Source organism: Impatiens glandulifera, chromosome 1 (assembly GCF_907164915.1).
Source record: "Impatiens glandulifera chromosome 1, dImpGla2.1, whole genome shotgun sequence".
NCBI classification, from domain to species: Eukaryota; Viridiplantae; Streptophyta; class Magnoliopsida; order Ericales; family Balsaminaceae; genus Impatiens; species Impatiens glandulifera.
In genome coordinates, this window is record NC_061862.1 from 112,237,845 (window position 1) to 112,264,267 (window position 26,423).

Genomic DNA, 26,423 nt, shown 5'->3' on the forward strand with positions numbered 1-26,423 from the left:
GTCATTGTAACATTAATGATATTATTGCTATCAATTTATTGCTATCAATTTATTAGCAAGAAAATCATTTTCTATCGAAGAGAAAATACAAAGGGCAATGAAGAGGCAATCAAGGTCAGTTGTTGGATCAAAGATTAATGGTTGATTTTATTTTTATGAAACTTTAACTTTTCAACAATATAAAACTCCTCATCTCTAATCTCAAACACTACATTATTTTATATTTTTTCTCACACTAAAATTCCAAAAGTCTTCTTCTTGTTTTGTTAGTGTTCTTCGAGTTCTTTGTTCGATATTTTCGTTGAAACCCGGTGATAGTTCAGGTATGCTGATCAAGTTCGACGAGTAGTGATTTCAATGCAAAATCACTACAGGATTCGTTGTACCCTGGGAGACAGCAATCTGCGATAAGCTCCAGCACAAACGGGAGACGATAGAACTGTTTTAAGGGAAATGTGCTAAGCACATGCCTCGAATCAACAATTTATTCGGTGATATTGTTCTTCATATATTTTATTTATTTCATTTATTTGTAACATCATTTTATATATATTTCTGTAATTTATTTCAAGACATTATTTCTAACAATCTTAAAACAGTTTCTTTGTGTTAAGCTATTTAAGAGCTTGCGCCATCGAATATTTTTTTTTGTTTTTAATGTTTCAGAAATACGAGTCGCGGTGTTGCGAAAGAGATGATGTTCATTTCGAAAAAATGAAAAAGATTCATCTTAAGGAATCAACAAATAAAGATAAGTCTTTATTGCATATAAATATGTTTGATTATTAACACATATGTTCTTATGTTGTTAAAGCTTAGTTTTATAAGCTAATATATTTTGATATGAAAATTTTCTCAAGAAACATTAATTTGTATATTCATTATACAAATGTTATATAGAAAATAAATTAGAACACAATAATTTAATTTGTTCTAGTCTTATTTAAAGATTTGCTTGGTTATTAAAATTATTAATAATAATGAATGAAAATAAGAAAGTAACTAATATGTTAGCTTTCAATTTTTATTAAATTCATGGTGTTAAAATTAATTATAATTGAGAAATATGGTTTCAGTTTTAAATAATTAATTATAATAGAGAGATGATATATTTATTTATACATTGTTTTATATATTACATTTTACTCCGGTAATAAGTTATCGTTTTAAATGTGTATATATTTATTTTTTGACAAAGTCCAGTCATATATGAAGTATAAGTTATTTCCGGAAAGAAGACAAAAGTTCATAAAAGCGGTTTAACAATGTAATGGCGCATTGGCGTAGTGGTTCGAAGTTCATTTGCAATGGTGCCTTGAGGAAGGGAGGTCTCTTGTTTGAATCAATAATTTATTTTAACCATTCCAATTTCTTGTGTAGAAATTATGAGATGAATGGAATCTTTAATAATTTCTTTGTAGAAATCAGACTAGTTAATATAACTTTAGTCATTGATGTTGGAACCATTCTAATTTCTTGTATAGAAATTATGAGTTGAATGGATAATCAATAATTTCTTGATAAAAACTAGAATAATTAAAAAAATGACTTTAGTCATTATTGATGTTGGAGATGAATGGGGTAGTCAATGATTTTTTTATAGATATTAGACTTCTTAAAATTACTACCCATTAATGTTGGAGATGCATGAGGTAGTCATTGATGTGAAAATCATTTTAATTTCTTGTGTTGAGATGAATAAGATGGTTAATGATTTGTTTGTAGAAATCAAACATGTTAAAATGACTCTAGTCATTGTCCAATTTCTTGTGTAAAAGAATATGAGAGATGAATGAGGTCCGTTAAATGATTTTAATCATTGATGTTGGAATCATTCTAATTTCTTGTGCAGAAATTATGAAATAAATTGGGACACTTAATAGTTTCTTATATAGAAATTTAGTTTGTCAAAATGATGTTGTCATTAATATTTTGAAGCATTTTAATTTCTTTCTATAGAAATTATGTGATGAATCATGATAGACATGAAGTACATTTGTAGTTATATATTGTGTTGTTAAGTGATTGATTTTATATATATATAACATGCATATTAACTAATAATATGATAACTTATTAATTCATAATAGGTATGATTAACTTGTTATTTATATACATACATGAATAAAGATTATTGTATGTCTATTTTATTTTATTAGAAAATTCTACATTTTTCATAAAATTATTGTGTCTTTTGGTATACAATAACTCCGGTAGAAAGTTAAAAGTCGTCATTAATTAAGAAATTGATGACATTAATAATTATTTATAATAATTAGTTATTTTATATTTGATTAAAAATTAATTTTCAAAATTATTGATGTATTTTAAAAGGTATTTGCTTAATGGTATATGAGGTAATTATAATATATATGACATATCATTTGATTATGTTATTCAATTATATATTTGATATACACAGTTCGATTTCGTCATAAAGACTTGTTTAATTTGATGTTTTTGAAATCTAATAATTACATGAAAATTTGTGTTTGATTTGAGAATAATGTGGCAAACGAGCCGATATTATGGGATGCAAACGTGCAACCGAAAATAAATGTTTAAGCGACTTCGGTCAAGTATGCTTGAAACATTATGAATTATTTTGTAGAAATCATGTGATACGGTGAATATTTATTTGATTAAATATTCTAATTTTTTTATAGAAATGAAGTGTTAAAATAAATATTTTAATTGATTAAATATTTTAAATTTCTTATGTAGAGATTATGTGAAGAATGATTTTTAAATGAATAAACATTCTAATCTCTTATATAGAAATTATGTTTTATTTTAATTAAATATTTATAATATAGTTATCTTATTCAATGTATGATAAGTATAACAAAAGAAATTTGTAAAAGAATTGTGTGACAATTTCTTGATTAGAAAATCATTGATTTAAATCATATAAATGTGTGTGATTTAAAAAGGATATCAACACGAATGTGGGGGCAAATATTTTTATTGATTATAACACAATTGTGTATATTATGATAAATAAAAAGATAATTTATTGTTAGAGAAATATGTTCACTATAAAAGATAAAGTTGCACAACTTTACAAAAAGAAAGAAAATAACAAGAAAATGTCTTGTTTATATTTGCTGAGTTGGTGCTCAAATCGATATTTAAAATTTGAGGATTTTGAAATCAAGAAACGTATCATGTTTTGACATTACTTTCATAAAAATTTTGAAGAATCAATGTCTTCAAAAATATTTATGAAATAAATGAAAAGGAAAGTTTATAAAGTCTTGATATGACTTATAATAAATTTTATAATAATGATGTGAAAATTTGATCATACTTTTATTAAAAAGTGGATGTGACAATTATATATATCATGAAGACAATGAAAATTATTTCATTACATGTCTTTTGTACGATATTTTTATCGTTGAAAATTACGATAAAGATGATTAAATCCATAAAGGATATGAATTGTACTAAATGAATTATCATGTTGTTATCAAATGATATATTGATATTATTAAATGAAAGACTTTACGTCTTAAAGTGAATATGTTTACACTTAGAAGTGCAATCTACGTATGGAAATCTTCTAAGAAACTTATGATGGATAGATTAAACGTTATAATCTATATTTTTGACTTATGTCGAAAAATAAAATATTTTTATGTAAAATATATAATCGTTTACACAAAGACATAATAGTTCAAAGACATTTTGTCTACTAGTTAGCCAAGTAAACAATATTTTCATAAAAAAATTAAATGATAAGCATGTACGAATGACTATGCTTCTTATTAGAAGATGTTCCAAGGTTAACTAAGAATGTATCAACATAAATTTCTAATTATTGTGATAGTAATTAGAAATTGGACAAGTTTAGAGTCAGTGACAAGTCTACACATACACGTCTTAGACATAATGTCATTAGACTATACTCGCTAATGGAATTATCAAATTTGACTATGTAAGTCAAAGATAACATTGTAGATCCACTAATAAGATTATTGAATAGAGAGATAGTTTGAAGTCTTTTGAGAAATTAGCCTACTATAAGTTGGTATGAAGGAAAATCCAACCTATGTAGACTGCATATCCCAAGAACTAGGTTCAATGGGACAACCTAATTGTACTGACTTGGAAAGTTATTGTTGAGGATTAATCCTATAACGAAACAATATATATTTTGACGAGGATAAGTATATCGCTTTTAATGATTCTTTGTGAGCAAAGAGATCACCTATGTGAGGGAGAAGTGGGGCCGCTTCGAAAGAATTGCACGGCTCAATTCTAGACCCTCTCACAGAACCAGGCGCGTGTTACATGGCCAAAATGGACACAACCATGAGAGCTTGACATGTATCAGGGAGAATTTTATGTGAAAGTGTGTAATCGTTTATACAAATGGCAGAATAGTTCAAGGACATCGAGTCTACTAATCGGCTAGTAAAGTTATATACTTTCATAAGGGAAGGTTCAAAGGGTTACACATACCTATCATATGTAGAATTCAACTGTTGAACCTTTCACCGGGTTAATCTTTCAATTTCCATTAATGTGGGGGATTGTTGGAATTTTAAACTAATTCATAAATTCCATTAATGAATGGAAATGAGAATTTGGGTAAATAAAATCAGATGAAATTCAAACAAAATTCACATGAAATTCAAACGTGAATTAAAGTGAAATTTGATCCAAATAATTAAATTATTATAATTAATTTGTTAATTATGTAATTAACATTTAATGGCTTGAAGAACAATTATCAAATTAAATATGTTTAATTTTGTTAATTGTCATTGTAACCTTCATGATATTATTGTTATCAATTTATTGCTATCAATTTATTAGCAAGAAAATCATGTAACGTGTATTTTCTATCGAAGAGAAAATACAAAGGGCAATGAAGAAGCAATCAAGGTCAGTCGTTGGATCAAAGATTAATGGTTGATTTTATTTTTATGAAAGTTTAACTTTTTAACAGTATAAAACATCTCATCTCTAATCTCAAACACTACATTATCTTATACTTTTTCTCACACTAGAATTCCAAAAGTCTTCTTCTTGTTTTGTGAGTGTTCTTCAAGTTCTTTGTTCGATATTTTCGTTGAAACCCGGTGATAGTTCAGGTACGCTGATCAAGTTCGACGAGTAGTGATTTCAGTGCAGAATCACTACAGGATTCGTTGTACCCTGGGAGACAGCCATCTGCGATAAGCTCCAGCACAAACTGGAGACGATATAACTATTTTAAGGGAAATGTGCTAAGCACATGCCTCGAATCAACAATTTATTCGGTGATATTGTTCTTCATATATTTTATTTATTTCATTTATTTGTAACATCATTTTATATATATTTCTGTAATTTATTTCAAGACATTATTTCTAACAATCTTAAAACAGTTTCTTTGTGCTAAGCTATTTAAGAGCTTGCGCCATCGAATATTTTTTCTGTCTTTAATGTTTCAGAAATACGAGTCGCGGTGTTGCGAAAGAGATGATGTTCATTTAGAAAAAATGAAAAAGATTCATCTTAAGGAATCAACAAATAAAGATAAGTCTTTATTGCATATAAATATGTTTGATTATTAACACATATGTTTTTATGCTGTTAAAACTTTGTTTTATAAGCTAATAAATTTTGATATGAAAATTTTCTCAAGAAACATTAATTTGTATATTCATTATACAAATGTTATATATTTCTGTAATTTATTTCAAGACATTATTTCTAACCATTCAAATTTAAATCCAATGTTATTATTATCATCCTCAACTCTTGTCCGTGGGTGATGATCTAGACAAGTTTAATATATGCATTAGAATAGTCTAGGTATATATATATATATATAATTGATATCATCAATTTTCAAGAAATAAGTAAATTTTAACAATAAATGAAAATTTAAAAAATAATAGGGTCTAAACCAATTTTCAAACTAATCTTATTTTCCGTTAAACTTATACTTATTTTGTTCATCCATTTACAAACTAACTTATTTTACTATTTAAACTCAATTTTTTTATTTACATTTAAACTCATTATTAAATATATATCTATATATAAATTTTATTTTTATTAAAATATTTAAATTATTATTTTTATAAATTTGATTATTTATATTTTAATATAAATATATATATATATATATATTCATTTCAATTATTATTTTATGTAATTTTTTTATTTTTTTTAAGTTTCATCCCATATTATATAAATGAGAATTATTTAAATAAAATGACAAAAACATTACAAAAATACGATCGTTAAAAGTGTTACCAAACAAAGTCAAAACATAACGAGATTAAGCATTTGAGAAACAATAATAAAAACATAAGCCACAAATGCTTATCAACGAACAAACCTAATATAAAATTTAGTATTAACAATTTCAGAGATGTTCAAAAAAATTGAGAAAGAATAAAAACCAATGAGGTCTAAGTCAACGTATTCAAACTAAGATGGATAACTCACGAAAATTCATAATTTTTGGGAGGTGCGATCAAGAAGGTTATACGAGACGTAGCCAATGAGGTATAAGTCAGCGTATTCAAACTAAGATGAATAACTCACAAAAAATTATAAGTTATGGAAAATGTGATCATGAAGGTCATATATTATGAGACGTAGCCAATGAAGTCTAAGCTAGCGTATTCAAACTGAGATGGATAACTCATAAAAAAATATATTTTGTGGGAGGTGTGATCAAGAAGGTCATACGAAACGTAGTGAACGATGTCTTAAACAAAATCGTCAATAATCTAGAAAATAATAATTGTAATCATTTTTATGAATTATTAAATTATTATATTATTATAGTTAAGATATTTTAAATTTATTAGTATTTATCAATTATTATAAGAATAATAGAGTAAATATTTATTATATTTTTTTTTAAAACGGTTAAAACCATTTCATTAAATTCTCAAAAGTGGGAGGGTCAGAAATCAAAGCTAGACAAACTCTAACTATGATTAAGGATGACAATCAAAAGACTCTTAAAAACTAATTAGTAGCATTCATACCTTATAAAAAAAAGAGAGATTGCAAACAAAAAAAGACTACATTCAAACCTAACTATCTCAACTTGGGATTTTCGCATGCCATCTATCTTCATTGAGACGCCTTCTTCTCCTTCCTCTTCCTCTAACGATAAAAGGAAATTGTATTGAAGAGGATGATGAGTATTGTTGTTTCTCATTTTGAATTCTCTCTTTGTACGAGCCCGTTTTGATTTGATAGAAAGAAATTTTTCTGAAAATTTCAGGACTTTTACCTTTGTTATCTTTAACTTGAATTTCTGTATTCTTGTCTTCCTTATCTTCAGCTCCAGCTTCAGAATCTACATCGGATTTGGAATCTTCTTTATTGGATTTAGAATTCTCTGTTTCAGCTTTGAAATTCTAGGTGTTTTCATCTTGAGTTTCTTCAATAACAATTTGAGGTTCATCTTCCATTTTAGGCCTAATCCTTTGCATTACATAAAATTTTATTTTCCTCTTCACCTTAATTTCCTTTACTTTCTTTATTTTACTGCTTTCCTTTTTCTCAGAATCCTTCTTGCTTTCTTCTATAAATGTTTGATCTTTGAGTTTAGCCTCCCTATTTTCTTCTTTTTCTTTTTTGTTTCTTGACTTTTCTGCTCTTCTTCTTTAGTTTTATACAGAAAACACACCTTTTTGGTTCTCATTCATAAGAGATCTTCATGACATTGCGTTTTTCTTTTCTGTCAACAACTGCCATTTTCATTGGAAGAATGACACTCCTAGGATGCAATTCAATGCTAATTATAGTAAAAAACAAGTGCTCTCCTCCTTCTATTATTGGGTCCATATATAATGGTTTCCCAATTGTACCTGCAAAGTGACTAATCGCTTCAGCATTGTACATGTGGGCTAGAATGTTCTAGAGCTTGAACCAAATTTGGGCAGTTTCCTTTGGTCTGCTCTGTAGATTCATCTCTTTTGACCATTTTTCTAGCTTCATGCAATTTGATCTTATGTAAGTATGCTTATTCTTCAAGATTTCTTTTAGATTTGAGCTCTTTTTGAACTGTAGGAAGTAGAGGTCGTGTATGTTTGCAAAAACTTTTTCAAGCCATTTTCTCCCATGTTTAATTAGAGGCTCTTTGGTAGTTAGGAATATAACTATGTTTTTCCCAATGAAGTTTCCAACCACCACAAATTCTCAATCTTCAATACATTTCTCCTCTACTTTAGAAGACAGTTTAAATTCAAAAGAACAGTTGAGTACCTCTTTGTTTGGATATCCCCCAAGTAGATTTTTCTTTGTAGGCATGATTTTCATATTTCTTTTTTACTTTATTCTTTCATACCTCATTGACTTTCCATGTTGAATTACTCCTGATAGTGTAGGTCTTGGTTTTGGGAGCCTTCATCAACTCCTTCATTGCATCAACGGACCATTTAACTATCTCCTCATATTCTATTTTCTTTAGTAAATTTCAGTCCTAGAGATAATGAATATTGAGTTGGACTGTTATTTGTTGAACTTTCTCTTTACTGATTGTGATTTCTCCTTCTTAGCATGCATTAGGAGTTTGGTAATCTAGTATTAAGACCAAACAAGTTGACTCTTTTATTATAACGAACATTCCAAATTCCTTCTTTCTTCCCTGTTTTTCTACAGCATTTTCTTCAGAAATTTTAATAGCAATTGGTTCCTTACCTTTGCTACATTCCTATTTTTCTTGAATTATTTCTTCAGCAATCCTATTAATTTTCTTTTCAGACAGCTACCTCTCTTAAACATTCCATCATAAATTCTTTGACTTCCTTATACTTATTGATTTTATTTCTTCCCGTTTTAATGAAAAACAGAACAAAGCAACAAAGCAACAAAGAAGAGCAATTACAGAATAGGCTACACTAGAAATCCTAGTTATACAAATCAGGGTAAACCCTAAACCTACTAACCAAGCTTTGTAGATGAATGACCGGCCTAGCAATTAGAGTTGATCGTGTTGTTCGTGCCGATTGTGTCGATTGTGTCAATCGTGCCGATCGTGCGCACGTTTGATAAGCAACACTAAACAACTAACCAGTAACAACGTGAACACAATAAGCTAATCGCGACAAAATATTTATTATATTATATTATATAAATAATGATTGAATTGTAAATATACATATTAAAATATAAATAATTAAATTTGTAAAAATGATAATTTAAAATATATATTTGATATAAATAATTTTGTAAATATTGTAATTTAAATATATTTTAAATTCATATCTTTAATAATGAGTTTAAATATAAATAAAATAATTTAAAAAAATAAAATAATTAATTAAAAAACTGAGTTAAACATTAAAATAGGTTAGTTTAGAGAGTTGAATAGGTTATTTAAATAATTGATTGATAAGAAATGATAAATTAAAAATACTTGAGTTTAGACCAATTAAGTGTAGGGTAGGCTTAAAGTAATATTTAATAAAAATATATAATAAAATGAATACAATTTTCAGTTTAGAAATTACAATTTTCATTCTTAGAGTTCAAAATAAGTTAACCAAACAAATCCTAGGGCTTACAAACAAAAACCCCTCTTCTCCCTTTGTCTGGAAATTTCAGTCTGGTCTCTTATCTTCTTCCCATTTTTCTTCTTGTGAAACATCATCTTAAGAAGAAATAGCCGTTTATTAATGGCGATTCCTCTCGCAATGTGCTCAAGCTTCTTGATATGCGGTGACACGACTTCGTCCTCTCTTCGCGTTTCCGTCGCCACTCCGCCGCTTACGCCTTGTCGCTTTCCCCTGCTGTCGTCAACTCGTCGTTCTTCATCCATTGCTGCAGCGGCTAAGCCTGCAACGACGAAGGCGAAGCGAGAGCCTACAGGCATCATGAAGCCTCGACGAGTTTCCCCAGAAATGCAAGCTTTCCTTGGCGGCGTCCCTGAAATCGCTCGAACTGAAACCCTCAAAAAGATTTGGGATTACATCAAACAGCAAAACCTTCAGGTACTTTTCGGATTGTTTAAGTAGAAACCCTAATATGGTCTTTGCTTGTTTAATGTTAACTGAAATTTGAAAAATCTCAAACAGTAGATTAGCTAGCTAAGATGATTGAACTAAGAAGCATAATCATTGAATTCTCAAGTGTGTTCAAGTAGTATTGAAATGTATCTGAATTATCATTCTATTAAAGTTAAATTTGATGTTGATTTGCATTATTATCAGGATCCTGAGAACAAGAAGATCATAATCTGTGATGATAACCTTAAGAAGATATTCAATGATAAAGATCGAGTTGGGTTCCTTGAGATTGCAAAGCTCATCACTCCCCACTTTCTTAAGTAACTCAAATCCACTCTTTTGTAGTTGTAGTAGTAGTAGATTTGGTCAATTTACATGTGTTATCTAGGTTTTGTATTAGGGATTTGCTGCATACTATGTAACAAGTAGGGGACCAAGCTTAAATCGAATTGGATGTTACTTGACATGGATTGGTATTGGATGTTACTTGACATGGATTTGGTTTATTTGGATATATGCTCGGTTAGTCGGTTATTAGATAATTTTACAATTGTTTATGACATCTCTGCTACTAAAACATTGAAGATTAGCGTTAAAAAATACTTAAGTTTGCTACAAGTGAGGACAAAATCAAAGGAAGTCTCAATTAAAGTCTTCAAAGATATTGAAAATCAATACATCAAATTGAAAATTTAGAGCTACTAAATTGAAACATTGCTAAGGTTAAAAGTGTGAATTTTGCTATTTTAACAAGGAAATTGATTTTTCAAAGATACAAACTATATAACCATGTCTTAAGGATATTGTTTGCAAATGTTTAAAGTCATATATATTTAGGACAATGTCTAGTTGTGTAACTAAAAATGCTATATTACCCAATTATTTATAATGCATCACTTAAAAATCTTTTTGGCTAACTTTTGTTAGAAAATATGATTTTGTTTTATTTTTGGTTTAAATGGTGGTCTTATAACAAAAATGGAAAGTAAGACAAAAAAAAAATTAAAGCTAGTTCATCGCATTAACCAAATATTTTTTGAAAGAAATGTAAACTTTCATAAATAATTGACACACTACACAATTAAAGCCTCAAATAAAAATATAATGTTGAAATTGTAACCTTGCCTAAAAGTACAGGAAGCTCCACAATTGATAAATTCTTGTTAGTTTTTTTTTAATTATTAGTAGAGTAAAAGTTAATTCTCGTTAAATTAAATATGAAATTATAAATAAAATATTAATTTTTAAATATTAAAAATAATATTAAGTTAAATAATACAGATTTGTAAATATTAAAATTCTAATGAAAATAATCACGCAATTTCTTTAAATTGACTATAAAGACAAACAGATGGAGTTTCATAACAATGAGCAAACTAAATTTTATTTTTATCCGGGTATTATTAAGTATAGGTGAGTGTGGATTTTTTTTATTAATAAAAATTATTAGTGATTACCTATAAAAAAAAAAAAACATCTATTTTAAAGATGAATTTTAAAAAATTATTTATTAGAAATAAAAAGAATTAAAGATATGATAGGTAGGGTTGAGCATTGAATATTGGGTGGTTTAATCCGAAATTCAATTCAATCTGAATCCTAAATACTAATTCGGATTGGATATTTCGGATTGGACTGAGATCGGATCGGATTGAATTAAATCGGATTGAATTAGGATTATCCAAATTATACAAACTATCTAAATAAAAATATATTTTTTTAATTAATTTTTTCTTTAAATTAAATTTATCTCAATATAATATATATATTTTACTTATCATCACTTACAACGATATTTATTTTATTTTATTTATTATTATTTTTATTATTATTTTATTTTATTTATTATTATTATTTTATTTTATTTATTATTATTATTTTTATTATTTTTTTCATATTCAAATTTAATAATAATTAAAAATTCGAATTTGAAAAAAAAATTTAATTTTTTTTTTTAAATTGTTGACTAATTTCAAACTGATATATATAAATATTTTTTAGTTTGAATTATCCAAACCATTTTCAATCCAATTCGTATCTGATCCGTATTAATTAGTAAAATGGTTTGGATTACGGATAGGATAAACTTAGTTTGAATTTAATACGGATCGGACAAAACGGATTGGTTTTACCCATTTGCTCACCCTAATGATAGGATTATATTCTTTACTGCAAAGAAGGAGATGGACACGGACTTAAAAAAATATCAACAACACAATTGGAGAGTATAAACAACATGAGTCGCATTAAAATTGAAAATATTATTCGAATTTAAAAAAATTCGAGACAACAAATCTGATCCGGCTAATTTTACTCGTATTTCTTATTTTCAAATAACTTTTAAAATCAAAATGACCATCTGATTAGCCTAATAAGTTTTTCCAACTATACAAATTACATTAACCAATTTCATAAAAAAAATTATGATCACACAAAATCTCATTTTCATAGATAGTGTTTGCAAAAAATAATGTGTTTTAAAACTTATCAGTTTTTTAAATTTTCATTACAAAATTTATTTACATTATTCAATCTTAAATGATTTGATCATAGCATATATATAGTTTGTTTCTTTGATGAGATAGTCTGTTCAATCGAGATAAAAGGTACTAGAATTACTAAAATATGATAATTTATTTATAAATGTCTAAAAATATAGATATAATGTTCATCGATTTGCCGGTTCAGTTGTTATCAATTTGATGGCTTTTATAAGTTTACTTTCCACTCGAATTTTTTTAGTCTTACTTTGATCCGAACGTATTTTTTTTTTTTTTTTTTTGTAAGGATGAAAAATAAAATTAACCACATTACAAATTTGATTAATAAGAGACAATACGAATTAAAATATATATATATATATATATATATATATATTTTTTTTTTGTAGAACTACAAACGGTCAGAGTCATCAGGTGAGAATGATCGCCCTCTTTGGTTCCCAGCAAACAACCACAGTCATCGAGGGACAGGATAAAAAGAGAAATGCATCAAGTAGAAGATAACATTCTGTCTGATCATACCAAATTTTGACCGGGTTAAAATGTAACCATAACGAAGTTAAAAACCGGATCGTTCAACGAACCAGTTCACGGTCGTGTCGGACAGCGTATTATAAAACTATACATTCCACCCATAATTCAATTTAATTGCAATGCAAATTTATAACAAAACATTATAGCCAAAAGAATAACAGAAAATAAATGATGGATAAACAAGGAACTGTCAGTTCAATTAGTTTTAATTGTCTAATCTTGATTTACAACCATCAACTATAGTTTAAGGGGGGTGACTTCTATAAGAGAACACACACAAACAAAAACAAAAACAAAAACAAAACCTCACCCCAAAAAGAAACTAAAGAATGTAATTTTGCATTTTTTGTTGTTTTAGACCAAGTTTTAGACCAATTTCTCAATTCCAAACTATTTCTATTACTGTAATCTGTTACCCGACAGAAGAGAACGATGAGCTTCTTCTTCTTCAACAACTACTACTTCATTCGCATAGGAGAAAATGTCCATGGGAGGACTGATACAACCAACGTCAGCAGATAGTTTCTGATGATGATCAAGATACATAACAATCACAGTAATATCATCATGAAAATGGCGTCTTACTCCCTTCTCTATTTTCCTTATGTCTTTATATCTCATTTCTCTCTTCTTTGCTGCTTTTTCAATTGCCGCTCCAACTAGTCTTTTTGCTACACCCTGCAACAGCAACAAAATCATTATACAAAATTTCAAAAGGGATCAATTTCCAGAGAAAGAAATAAAGAGATAACTAACTTACTGCTCTTGGACTAGTGAATACAATTTCAACAGCTTCTTCATCAGACAAATGCTCCCAAAGCCCATCTGATGCAAATATAATGAATAAATCATCTTTCCTCAGCTCTCTAATGTGGATTGAAGGTTCTGCTGATAGTGCCGGTCTTCTTAATGAAATTGGATTACCAAATTGAGGGTAAACAGGTCCTCCTCTTTGGAACTCGGGTTTCTTCAAATACACATCTCCTATCGATCTTGATACCTGAAACACAAGCACAAACACGGTTATAGTTTATCTTCTGCACAATTTCTAAGATCTATAAACCAACCAATCAATAAATATACCTGAATTATGCCTTTGATTCTCCAAACACCACGGCAATAGACAACAATTGCTGAATCATCAGGATTGAGTGCCTTCACCTCCTTCCTTACCTCTTCATACGCTACATTATGGTCCCTAGACAGACGTTCAGCAACAACCTTCTTATTAGGGTAACCAACAGGAGCTCTTCGGCCAAGAACAGCTCTAGAATCACCTAAGTTTGCTACATATAACACATTATTTGATATAGCACCAACTAAACAGCATGATCCAACTGAAGCAATCTGTGGTCGAACCGGAAATGATCGCTTCACTAGACTTAGAAAATCCTCTTCTGTAGCATGAAACGCCTTCTTAATTACATCAGCTGATAATCCTCCTTGCTCATTCGAGAATTCTTCATTAAAAAACAAATATAACGCAATCAATAATCAACATAACAACATTGAACAGTTAGTAAAAAGAGAGAAATCAGATATATATATATATACTTTGAAGATAAGGAAACATATGCCTATTGACGAAACGAGAAGCTTCAGGACCACCGTGACCGTCGTAAACTCCAACGTAAGTAGCCGACGGTGAAGTGAAAACCTGACTCTGATCTTCAAGGCTGGAATTGGCTTGAACGACGGCGATTGAGAAGTCGCCTGATGCATGAGGCTTCAAATCCATTTGCCACATGAGACCGTCGCCTCCTCGCCGGCCGAAACATCGCTCCAGTGGTCTACACATCAATCGGATCATACTTTCTGTTTTCCGCTCACAAACAGGATCTGATTCCTTTGATTGAACACGACGAATAACGTTGTTGTTGTTCGGTAAGAAGATTCGAGCAAATTTGGTGTGTTTATGTCTGTAAGTATAGAGAGAGAGTATAGAGAGAGAGAATGAGAAGAAAATGAAAAAAAACCCTACTTTGTTCTTTTTATATTAGAAGGTTTGGAGGGTTTATTATAAAAAAATTTACTAATGACTTAAAATGTTCTTATTTGATTTTTTTACATCGTATAAAATTAAATGCATTAATGACACTTTTATATTTATTTATTTTTTTGATAAAATTGTCCCTGTCGCGAGACGTAATTGTCGGTCGCGAGACGCAACCAAATACCATATGAAAAGTCAAAAATGTCTTGTGAAAAGTTTACAATCGCGAGACGCAAATTTTTATTTTAAAAAATTAAAAAAAAAATTGCGTTTCAAAAATGCAGATTGCATCTCGCGAATGCCGCAACCGGGATTGCGTCTCGCGATTATAGATTTTTCTCAACAAGACATTTTCGTCAAAAAAAAAAAAAAAAATGTCACCGGCGCATTTAATTTTATGTGGGAAAAAAATCAAATAAATGCATTGAAGAGTAATTTGGTCAAATTTCCCTATTATATTATATAGACGCGCTTTATTGGATACAGTTAAATAAAATACGCGTAAACTGGAGCACACGCGATTATTGCTTTCCTTTATAATTTGGACAGAACAGTTTTTATATTTTCAATTTAATAGATTAACTAGATGTGTTTTATCTTGTAAAATTATATATATAAAAAAAAAATAGTCTAAGTAGCCAATTAGTTCAACAGTATTTATCAATCTTACATAAAAGAAAGAAAGAAAATAATTATGATTATATTTCTTGAATCAGTTTAGATTTTAAATATTACCAAAAAAAATCATTCACTATTATATTTACTTAACAAGTTTAGATTTTAAATATTACTTAAAAATGCAATTATAGTAATTATATTACTTAATTATTTATAGATTTCAAATTCTATGAATATTATGTTTTTCATTTATATGAGATGGTTTGATGATGTTGATTTTTTTATTATCAAAATTAATATTATATATTTTATTTCTTTTTAATTATTTAATCATTCTATTAATGGATTAATATATATTTACTTTATTTTTTTATAAATTACATATATAATATTAATTCGACTAATTAAAAATTCAAATAACTTACTTTTTTATTTATTATTATTATTATTATATATATTTCCTAAATATTCTAAATAACTTTTTATTATTATTATTATATATTTTTTCTAAAAATTCTAAATAACTTTTTATTATTATTATTATTATATTTTTTCTTTCTAAAAATCCTAAATAACCCACTTCTCATTTTAATTATATCTATATTCTTTATTTTTCTTTTAACTTATAGCTTTAATTGTATATCTTACAATGAATTTTTATATAATTGTAGTGTTAGTGTAACATGGTCTACTGATCTGCTCTAATATTAAGTTTAACATAATATATACTTAACAAATTTTATTTGATTACTTTTTATTAATAATAAATTAATAATATAAAGTTATTATATTTATTCAACCTTACATATAATATACCTAATATAATAAAATAAAAGTAAAAATAAAATACACCTCTGAATCATATATAAGAATGTTTCTATTTCATTTTTATTTTATTTTTTCAATTTAAGGTCTAACAATAATTGGATAATATATACGATTAATTAAATAAAATTAAAAAAAATATATATAATATAATTAATATAAACAAATAACAAAATCATCTTTCATTAAACCAAGTTCATAAATGACAATTATAAAGTAGTAAAATATAAAATAATTAACATAACATATGTTCTGTAACTCAACACATAATAGTGAGTTAGACATATTTCATAATCAAAGTACAGGATAATTTACATTTGACAACAATAAATTCTTTTTTTTTTGTACTTAATAAAAAAGATTTTAATAAATTGAAAACTGATTTCTTTATTAGATGCATTTTTTTAGTATAAGATTATATTTTGTTTTATTAAGCATTTATAGTTGAGTTTGTATTATGTTTTTTACAATTTTAATAATTGTCTATATTTTAAAATGACGTGATTACAACTAAATACATAAATATGAAAACCATCTAATTTTTTTGTTAATTAGATCAACAAATAAAGTTTGAATTTACATCAATTTATCAAAATTTTAAACCACAGTCTTATAGTTGTAACCCATATTTAACGAATTAATTGAACAGTTGAATTAATTTACTCGGTGTTATATCTTTTCATAAACACCACAAACTATCACATATTTTTATCATTGTCATTACAATTAAGAAACTGGCATTTAAGTCATAATTTTCATATCATAAAATATATATTGCAAGAATATTAAACTTCAATAAATAAAATATTATATAACTTAAACCCATCAAAATACTGAAGGGTGTATATACAAATCAAATTGGGTTTTTTCTAAATTACTACTTACTATTATAAAGCAAGGCATTTGTCAATGGTATTAAAAAGTGCACCTAAATTATCAGGCCAAGTTGGTATGAATTGCCAATGAATGCGGCATTAATTTTTTTGACATATTATTTCACTTTTGGTATACAAAATAAACATTAATTTTTCTTATAATATTTTTGTAGAAAATTATTTCTTATAAGCAAAGCAACTAGGTCATCTTTTTTTTTTCAAAATTCCTAAATTCAAATATTTTAATAATAAGTTGGTTAGGGTGACAAACAAACTTAACTATTTTAAAATATATTAAATTAAGTAAAAATAACTTTATTAATATTAAAAACAAATAATTAATTGAAAAGAAGATCACAATCAAAAGAAGACTTTAAAATGTTGATTTGAGTGGGATGGCTCCAACACCTGTCCCCAAAACTTCCATCTGGATACAACAATTGGCAGGTTGTCATACAATATGCTTATTTATTTCATATTTAATTCAATTTCATTTCATTTAAAATTCTAAATTAAAATAGTTAATTCTTAGCCATTGACTTGAAATATATTTAATTTTTCATTTGAAAGATCATTTAAAAAAAATACATTTTATATTTATAAAAAACAATATCACAATCATCTACATCATCATCTAATAAAACAATCTTTTTATTAAATAAAAAAACACTTTAATTGAGATTATGATTCAAATAAATAATATCAAATAAAATTAAAAATCATACTAAAATTGAGATGATAGTAGATAAATAAATCAAAACAAAATAAAAAAAATCACCCAAATTTACTTTGATCATTTTCTATTATTATTGTAATTTTATTATATTAAAATTAAGTTATTATAATATATAAAAGAATAATACTCCTTCTGTTTTCAAATCCCTAGGCAAGCCAAATAATATAATAATAACTTATTATATTAGATGAAATGAGACCCACTTACTTTAAAAGAAGATGTGAGATTATTTTATATATATTTTTAGGTCTGTAATCAGTTGTTAAGATTTTGTGCTAATAAATTAATTGCATTATTTTTTTTTTCATTATTATAAAATAATATATAAGGCACATAGAAATTAAGTAGTGTCCCGGTTTCATTTTTGTTGAAACGGTTCATCTAGAAATTTTCTCTACTTATACAGTTTTTATTCTAGAAGATAACAATAATATACTAAGAATAATTTATTCAAAATGAGTTTTTCATAATAATGTATTTTTGTGTCCAAATAGAAAATTAAAATGAGCTATTTTCTTATGCACGAGACACCACTATAATTATAGATCACAAAATACTATTTTTTTTTTATCTATATGAAATACTATTAATTAAAATAATCTATATTATATTTAGTCTAATAAACTAAATATTTATTTTAATTCATAATATATTTATTTTAACATATAAAAAAATTATACATTGTAAATTTAAATTTAAATGTTTGTTATGATTCTAATGTTGGGTTCCATCCCCTGTCAAACAAAGAAAATATCCACCAAATTAGGATAATTTGGATGGAATAAAATACCATGTATATAAATTAATTTAATTAGACAACATGAAGTATTTAACAGGACAATATCTCTATGTTTGTTTGATAATAAAAAAGATAAATTATTTGGGCGGCCCTCGAATTACTTCGATCGCTCACTTTTGGCGCTCACATTAATTTTTGAAACAAATCGTCCCTTTAACTTTTAAAAAGGTCACCAATAACCAATAACCCTTTAGTCAACTTTTTGGTTAACATAACGGTTTAAGTTTAAAATATATTTTCTTATATATTATCTTTAATTTTATTTTTTATTTTATATATATAATTATTAAATCACTTATATATAATATTATATATATATATATATATCTTTTATTATTAATTTTTATATTTATATAATTATTAAATCTCTTATATATATATATATAAAATAAAATTTAAAAATAAATTATATGTATTATCTCTAATCATTATATATATATATATATATATATATATATATATATATATATATATATATATAAATTTATATAATTTATAAAATATATATTTTAAAAATAATTTGAAAAGTTAAAAGTAATAATAACCTTCTAATTACTTAATTATTTTTAGCACTAGAATTATTTTTTAAAATATATATTATATAAATTAATTAAAGATAATATATATATTATATATATATATATTATATAACTTATTTTAAACTTTATTTTATATAAATATAGATAAAAATAAATAATATATATATATATTATTTATATATTATATAAAAGATTTAATAATTATATAAATATAAAATTTAATAATATATATAATATTATATATAAACGATTTAATAATTATATATATAAATATAAAATATAAGATTAAAGATAATATATAAAAAAATAATATTTTAAGCTTAAACCCTTAGGTTTAACTAAAAAGTTGACGAAGGGATTAATGACTTTTATAAAAATTGAAGGGACGATTTGTTTCAAAAATTAATTTGAGGGCCAAAAGTGAGCGATCGAGGTAATTCGAGGGCGCCCAAATAATTTGCCTTAATAAAAATAAATTGAAATGTACAGTTTCTTTTTTTATTAAATAAAAAATTAGGTAGGCTTTCTGAACATTTTAGATGGTTTCCCACTAAGTGCCCCCACGGAATTGTGTTTGATTAATTCGGCTTCACACTTAAATTATTTTTATTTTTTTATGTTAAATTAGAAATCTCATTCTTAACTCAATTTAAAAATAGCCCACAGAATTTAAAAATAGCCCATACACGTTGACATCATATTTCACTGTATAAGTGTTACTTTTGAATTTTTTTTTTCTAATTATTAAAATATGTTTAATAATATACAATTTATTAGTTAATTACATTGTTGGTAAAAAAATAAAATAAAAGACATGAAAACATTTTATTAACTTTTTAAAATCAGTTTATTGGTTTATTTTTTTTTAAATGTAAGAAACTAACATGATAATAAAATTAGGACAATACATTTCAATTTAAAATAATTTTAGTAGAAATAAATTCGAGAACTTTGATCGATTAAACAAAACTCTTGCCATATTTTAATAAATTATATCAAACCCATATAAATATAAAAAGATATTTTACATATTTTAACAACAATTGAGTATCAATTTTTCTTATAAGAAATTAATTCTTATTTGATTTTAAAAAAAATAAGAAGTAACATATAAAGTATTAATTTTTTAAATAATAAAAAAATAACGTCTAAAAATTCAAATAAATAAAATAAAGTTTTAGACGTTACCTAACACAAATTTATAAATATTTAAAAAAAATAGTCATTTTATGAAGTTAAATTATGATTGTATATATATATATTATTTTAATCCATTTGTGACCTTAAATTAACTCCATTGCTTATTACATTATTAAATTGAAATATGAGCACAATAATTGTGAGATTTTATTAAATTTCTATAATATAAAAAAAAAAACATACTTTTCTATATGATTGAATATGCAAGATTCCTCTTATATAATTAACCATATTCTTCTATGAAGTGTATCATGAATATATATATATTTATATAAGATTCAATATCAAAAGTTTAATTTTGTATTAATCAAATTATTTTTTCAACTCTACAAATCACCAAGAGAACACCAAAAAAGACCAACCTATATAATAAAAAAATTGAGATTGAATAAAATATTATAATCAAACACTTGTCACAATTTTTAGAAGCAAAGAAAAATTTGTCACACCAACAAACCATTTCCACCAGGGCAATCCAATAAGAGCATAATATGTAAGTTTGTATGTGTATTTTTCTTAGTGCATAAAAGAAATCAAATTCTTGGTGGCTTAACTCAATAGTTGGGGAATTGTGCACTTATGTTAAAATATTATTTTAATGTTTATATTTAAATTACATAATATAGGAATACCTATATTTATTATATCTTTACAAATCACAATAATGATCTACTATGTACCAAATAAAATATGTAATACTATATCACTATTCAAGGAGAAACTGTATTTGCTACCAAATTTATCCACGAAATATCTAACGAATATAAAATTTGCAGACGTATTTTCATCTAAATAAACCTAAGGTGGGGCTGAAGTAATGGAAGAGTGAAGAGTTTCCAAGCGATACTCGTGAGTAAGAAGCATACCTGTTAGATCATCTAGACTAATTGTATCAGAACGTGTGGTAACCGAGACAATGAATGCTTCATATTCGGGGCCAAGACCACCAAGTATGTAGAGAACTAAGTCGGTGTCGGACACTCGTTGAGCAGCCGCAGCTAGATTGTCAGCAATCGACTTCATTCGTTGAAGATACTCTGTTATTGTGGATGAGCCTTTTTTGGTGGTTTGAAGTTGTAGACGCAGTTGCATAATTCTTCTTCTATTAAAACTCTTACAAAGAAAGCGAGTACGTGTCATAGTTGTTGGAATTTAGACTATGTAGATGGTTTCCATTATATGAATGAAAATGAGAATTCAAAAATAAAATTGAATGGGTGAATCCCAAAAATAAAATCGAGTTAGTGAATTTGTCCACAATGAAAAAATAACAAAATGTATAATTTTCCATTAATCAAAGTGGGGTTTAATTTATTTGCAAAATGCATTTTATTGCATAAAAATAAATTAATATATGTGGATTAAATATTAATTGAATGAGTCAGTTAAATGGGTATTAATATAAATATGTAAATGAGAAATTTTAATTGAAATGCAATGATAAATGCATACGTTGAAACCTTTCAAATACAATTGATGTAAATGCAATTGATTGCATTAAATGATTTTATTCATACGTTAAAGAAATTAGTCATTATGTTGAATGACTAATTTATCTTTATATAATATCTCAATTGATCAAAGTTGTCGAAGAAACAATAACAATTGCAGAATTACATAGCTTTTTATCCTTCAATCATCCTAAATGAACTTTATTAGTTTTTATTTTCAACATCACAAGAAGCTAACTACTTCTTAGTTTTTCAGAAAAACCTTCCATTGATCATTTTAATTGTGGTTTCACACAATTCTGCTTTGATCCCGGTGATAGTTTAGGTACGTTGGTCAAGTTCGTTGTGTAGTGATTCTGGTGCTGAATCACTACTAGATTCGTTGTATCTTGAGAGACAGCCATCTACGATAAGCTCCAGCACAAACGGGAGACGGTGGAACTGTTTTAAGGAAAATGTGTCAAACACATGCCTCGAATCAACATCTCAATCGGTGATTTCGTTCTTTGTATATCATATTTTATTTTTATTTATTTGTAACGCCATTTTATATATATATTCTGTTATTTCAAGACAATAATACTAACATAGTTTGTTAGATTAAGTTAAATAAAGAAAAAAGAAATTAATTAAAAGAGAAATAATTAATTAAGGAAAAATGTCTTAATAAACGTAGGTGAATAAGTTTACATCAATACAACATAGTTTTAATGATGTGGTCTGAACAAAACTAAGTTGTGTAAATTGTCTTTGCGTAGGTATGTCTGAAGACGTCTTCCTTCTTTCAGACGTGTTGTCTGAGCAAGCGCGAGCAGACGTCTAACTTCATCAGACGTGAAGTCTGAAGAAGTGCGCGAGCAGACGTCTAACTTCATTAGACGTGAAGTTTGATGTAGTGCTCGAGTGGACGTCAGACGTGAAGTCTGAAAAAGTGCGCGAGCAGATGTCTAACTTCATCAGGAGTGAAGTCTAAAGAAGTGCGCGAGTGGAGGTCTAACTTCATCAGATGCGAAGTCTGAAGAAGTGCGCGAGTAGACATCTAACTTCATCAGATGTGAAGTCTGAAAAAGTGCGCGAGCAGACGTCTAACTTCATTAGACGTGTAGTCTGAAGAAGTGCGCGAGCAAACGTCTAGCTTCTACAGACGTGCAATCTGAAGAAGTGTGAGCAGATTCCTTGCTTCAACAGTCGTCTAAAGAAGCATCCGCTTATCTACTCAGCTCATCAACTTAGCAATCAACAGTGTTTGATTTCAGTCATCTGTCAAGACAACTTATTACGCTATAACAACTTATCTACCACGTACTCAAATATTTCGCCAGCCCACATCTTGTATTGTACTGTACACCATGTTCTAGTGAATATTCTCTAGTACAATCTGGTACACCACGATCCAACAAATATATTCTCATGTACGTTCTCATACACTTGGCGTGCGTCCAACGGAAAATTGACACGTATCCAAGAGAAAGATTCAAATGTTGTCAATCTCCCTATAAATAGAAAGTAGAGTACAATGGGGAACCCCCGATCTCCGATTTCACGAACTCTCGATCATTCTGCAATTATGAATTAAGAATTCCTAAGCGTTGTATTTACTCTTGCTTTAAAATAATTCTGTAATTCATCTACTGTCCTTTTTGTGTAAAATTTCAGTATTATAAGTTGAATAAAGATTGTATGTTCAATAGAGTGTTAGCTAGAAGTTCAGAAGTAGGCAATTGTTAAGTCTTGTGTGTCTGACCGAGTTTGTGTATTGTTCTATACGAATCAAATCATTCTAGTGAAAAACCTTCTAGAAACAGAAGAATGTGTGACGTAAGAGTTTTATCTCCGAACATCCATAAATCTCAATGTGTTATTTCTTTTCTGCATTTAATGTATGTATTTACCGCTTCAAATCGAGCAAACATTTTCGCACTTAAATTCGTTCAAGAGCTTGCGAAGATTTCTGAAGAATAGAAACATATTTTATTCTCTAACATGAATAAAATCGAATCGAAAGTCAAGTTGAGCACAACAATTATTCCCCCCTTACTATTGTTTGTGCCGATCCTAACATAGCTTGACTCGACCATTTTTCACAAATATGCGTAGCTAATACTCGGACGGATAAATATTTAGTTGTAAAGTTTTTGCGACGCTTTTTATTCCTACGGTATTTCCGGTTAAATTTGCGACATTTTGTCCATTTAATGTTGTTTAGTCGATGAATATTGACGACAGAGTTTGCACCACTCTTTATTACGAAAATTTCGATGAAATTTCTTACAAAATTATTAATTTATTTTTAACTATTTGCGACATTCATTCCTAATTTTCAATTTATTAATGAGAATATTCGTCTAAATAACTTACATTAAAACTAAATATAAAATAAAATAACATAATAAATCATCTATTATCACAAAATACATACATAAAACAAAATAACATCATCAATCATCCATAATCACAAAATACATTCAAATTAAATTTTAAACTAATTATATTAGTAAGACAATCCATTAAACGTAATGGTTTTCTTAAAATTAATTATAAAGACTTTTATATTATCGAAATTTAATTAGTAAAATTGAAATATATACTTTATCATTGTCATGCATTTCCACTTTTCAATGTTGTCATTATTTCATTCATTTGGCCCGTATAATTTTGTCATTTTAGAAGATCTACATTTACAACATCAGATTGAATATTTTATTTCTCTTTTTTCTTTCTTCAGTTCTTGTATTATATCCTCTTATCCAGTATTTTTTTTAAAATTTGTAAAGACGAAGATTCTTGATTCGTCGAATAGAAGTTTGTCCCTATGCTCATGTCAAATATTCTTCCTTTTTTAGGGTCACCCACAACTATGACCCACAATTCTTCGTTTGTCATTTTCTTAGATTCGTCACAAACTAGGCCTGTAAGCAAACTGACCGAACCACTAGAACCGGACCGAATCGAAGCTAACTGGAGACCTCATACAAGTTAGATTAGTCAAACTAAGAAAACCGATGGTCCAAAATAGTTTGAACGAACCCATCTGGTTCGGTGTGTCGATTTTTTAGTTGCAGAACCGTGCCATCGACCGATCGAATCGCCGTTTGTATTTCAACTTAAATGGATCTCCCAATTCTTTGATTCTTTCCTTCACTCTTGCTCAAGCTTCTTCAACTTCGACGCAACTGATCGGGAGATCAACCTATTGAATGAAGAGGCTCTTCGTCTTCCTTCATCAATCACTCCATTAACAATTGCTCTATTCCCAAGACTCTTAGTTAGTTTACCGATTAAATGTAGTTGTTCGACCGAATTCAACATAATATTTCAATTTCAGCTTTCAATTTAACTTATTATTGACGCAAGGTAATATCTTAATTCTTTTTCTTATTTGAGCTATAGAGATATAAATGAAATTATGAAGATGGTTTAATGGATGAATGAGGTCAAAGGGAGGTTTCCTTAATATACAAAGCAAATCATTTTTTTCTCTATATCCTATTGAGTTTTCTGTACAAAACTTTCATTTTATGATATAGGCTGAAACATTAATAAATGATATGTTAATAAAATTTCTTTGTTTATTATTGGTGTATAAATATTGAGATAACTATTTGTTTGTTAGTTAGAGTAGAAATTGCAAAACAGGGAGTTTAAAGTTAAAGAGGAAGTAATATATATATTATAGAGAGTTTAGAATAATCTTCAAGCTTTAATATGATCACATTTGAGGGGATAGGATCCTCTACTCCCAAATTCCCTATACTCCCCATGTTCCCTCTCACAAGGTGGGGTAAGGTAAAACAGTCATTTTACACAAAGAAAAATTAAAAAATAATTACACTTTTGTTCCTCCTTGTGAGAGGGAACAAAAGAGATTTGGGAGCAGGCAACCCTGAGTGCATCTTTTGTAATTTTTTTTATACTATACTTTAATGTTCATGTCATTTGTTGTTGATTCTCTCAATTTTTTAGAGTACTAAATTATATTCATATTTGATGTCTCTAGATCAAATTAAGAAATAACTTTAGCTGTTTTTGAAAGAAGATTTTTAAAACCGATCAAACTGAATAAATTGATCAAACTGATTGTCAAACCCATCAAACTAAACCGACTAATAAATCAAAATCAATGATTTGTGATTTAGACGAACCGATGCCAACGATCTGATTGTACATTTCAGTTTATAAACTGATCAAACCGAACCACTTACATGCATAATCACAACTATCATTAACTTTGTTAAGCTCCAATTTTTTTTTCTTCCTAAAATGACATACACATACAAATAATATTGTTCAAAACAAATGTGATAACTTTTTTAAAAAACAATTTTCAACTGAATTGAATATAAAAGTAATTCATGTCGTTGTTTTAGTAGCTCGTGGTCCA

The 26,423-nt window shown here is 27.2% G+C and overlaps 2 protein-coding genes across 2 annotated transcripts; one reads left to right on the forward strand and one right to left on the reverse strand.

Moving 5' to 3' along the window:
- Window positions 1-9,527: 9,527 nt before the first annotated feature.
- LOC124919001 (upstream activation factor subunit spp27-like) lies at window positions 9,528-10,485 on the forward strand. Its single transcript, XM_047459137.1, has 2 exons — window positions 9,528-9,956; window positions 10,176-10,485. Exons 1-2 carry the CDS (start codon window positions 9,642-9,644, stop codon window positions 10,293-10,295), a joined length of 435 nt encoding a protein of 144 aa, XP_047315093.1. The 5' UTR covers window positions 9,528-9,641; the 3' UTR covers window positions 10,296-10,485.
- A 2,690-nt stretch (window positions 10,486-13,175) lies between these two features.
- LOC124919076 (probable protein phosphatase 2C 63) lies at window positions 13,176-14,919 on the reverse strand. The gene is made up of 4 exons (XM_047459255.1): window positions 14,561-14,919; window positions 14,090-14,466; window positions 13,767-14,006; window positions 13,176-13,684 (listed from the first exon to the last, which is right to left on the reverse strand). Exons 1-4 carry the CDS (start codon window positions 14,814-14,816, stop codon window positions 13,406-13,408), a joined length of 1,152 nt encoding a protein of 383 aa, XP_047315211.1. The 5' UTR covers window positions 14,817-14,919; the 3' UTR covers window positions 13,176-13,405.
- Between the last annotated feature and the right edge of the window lie 11,504 nt (window positions 14,920-26,423).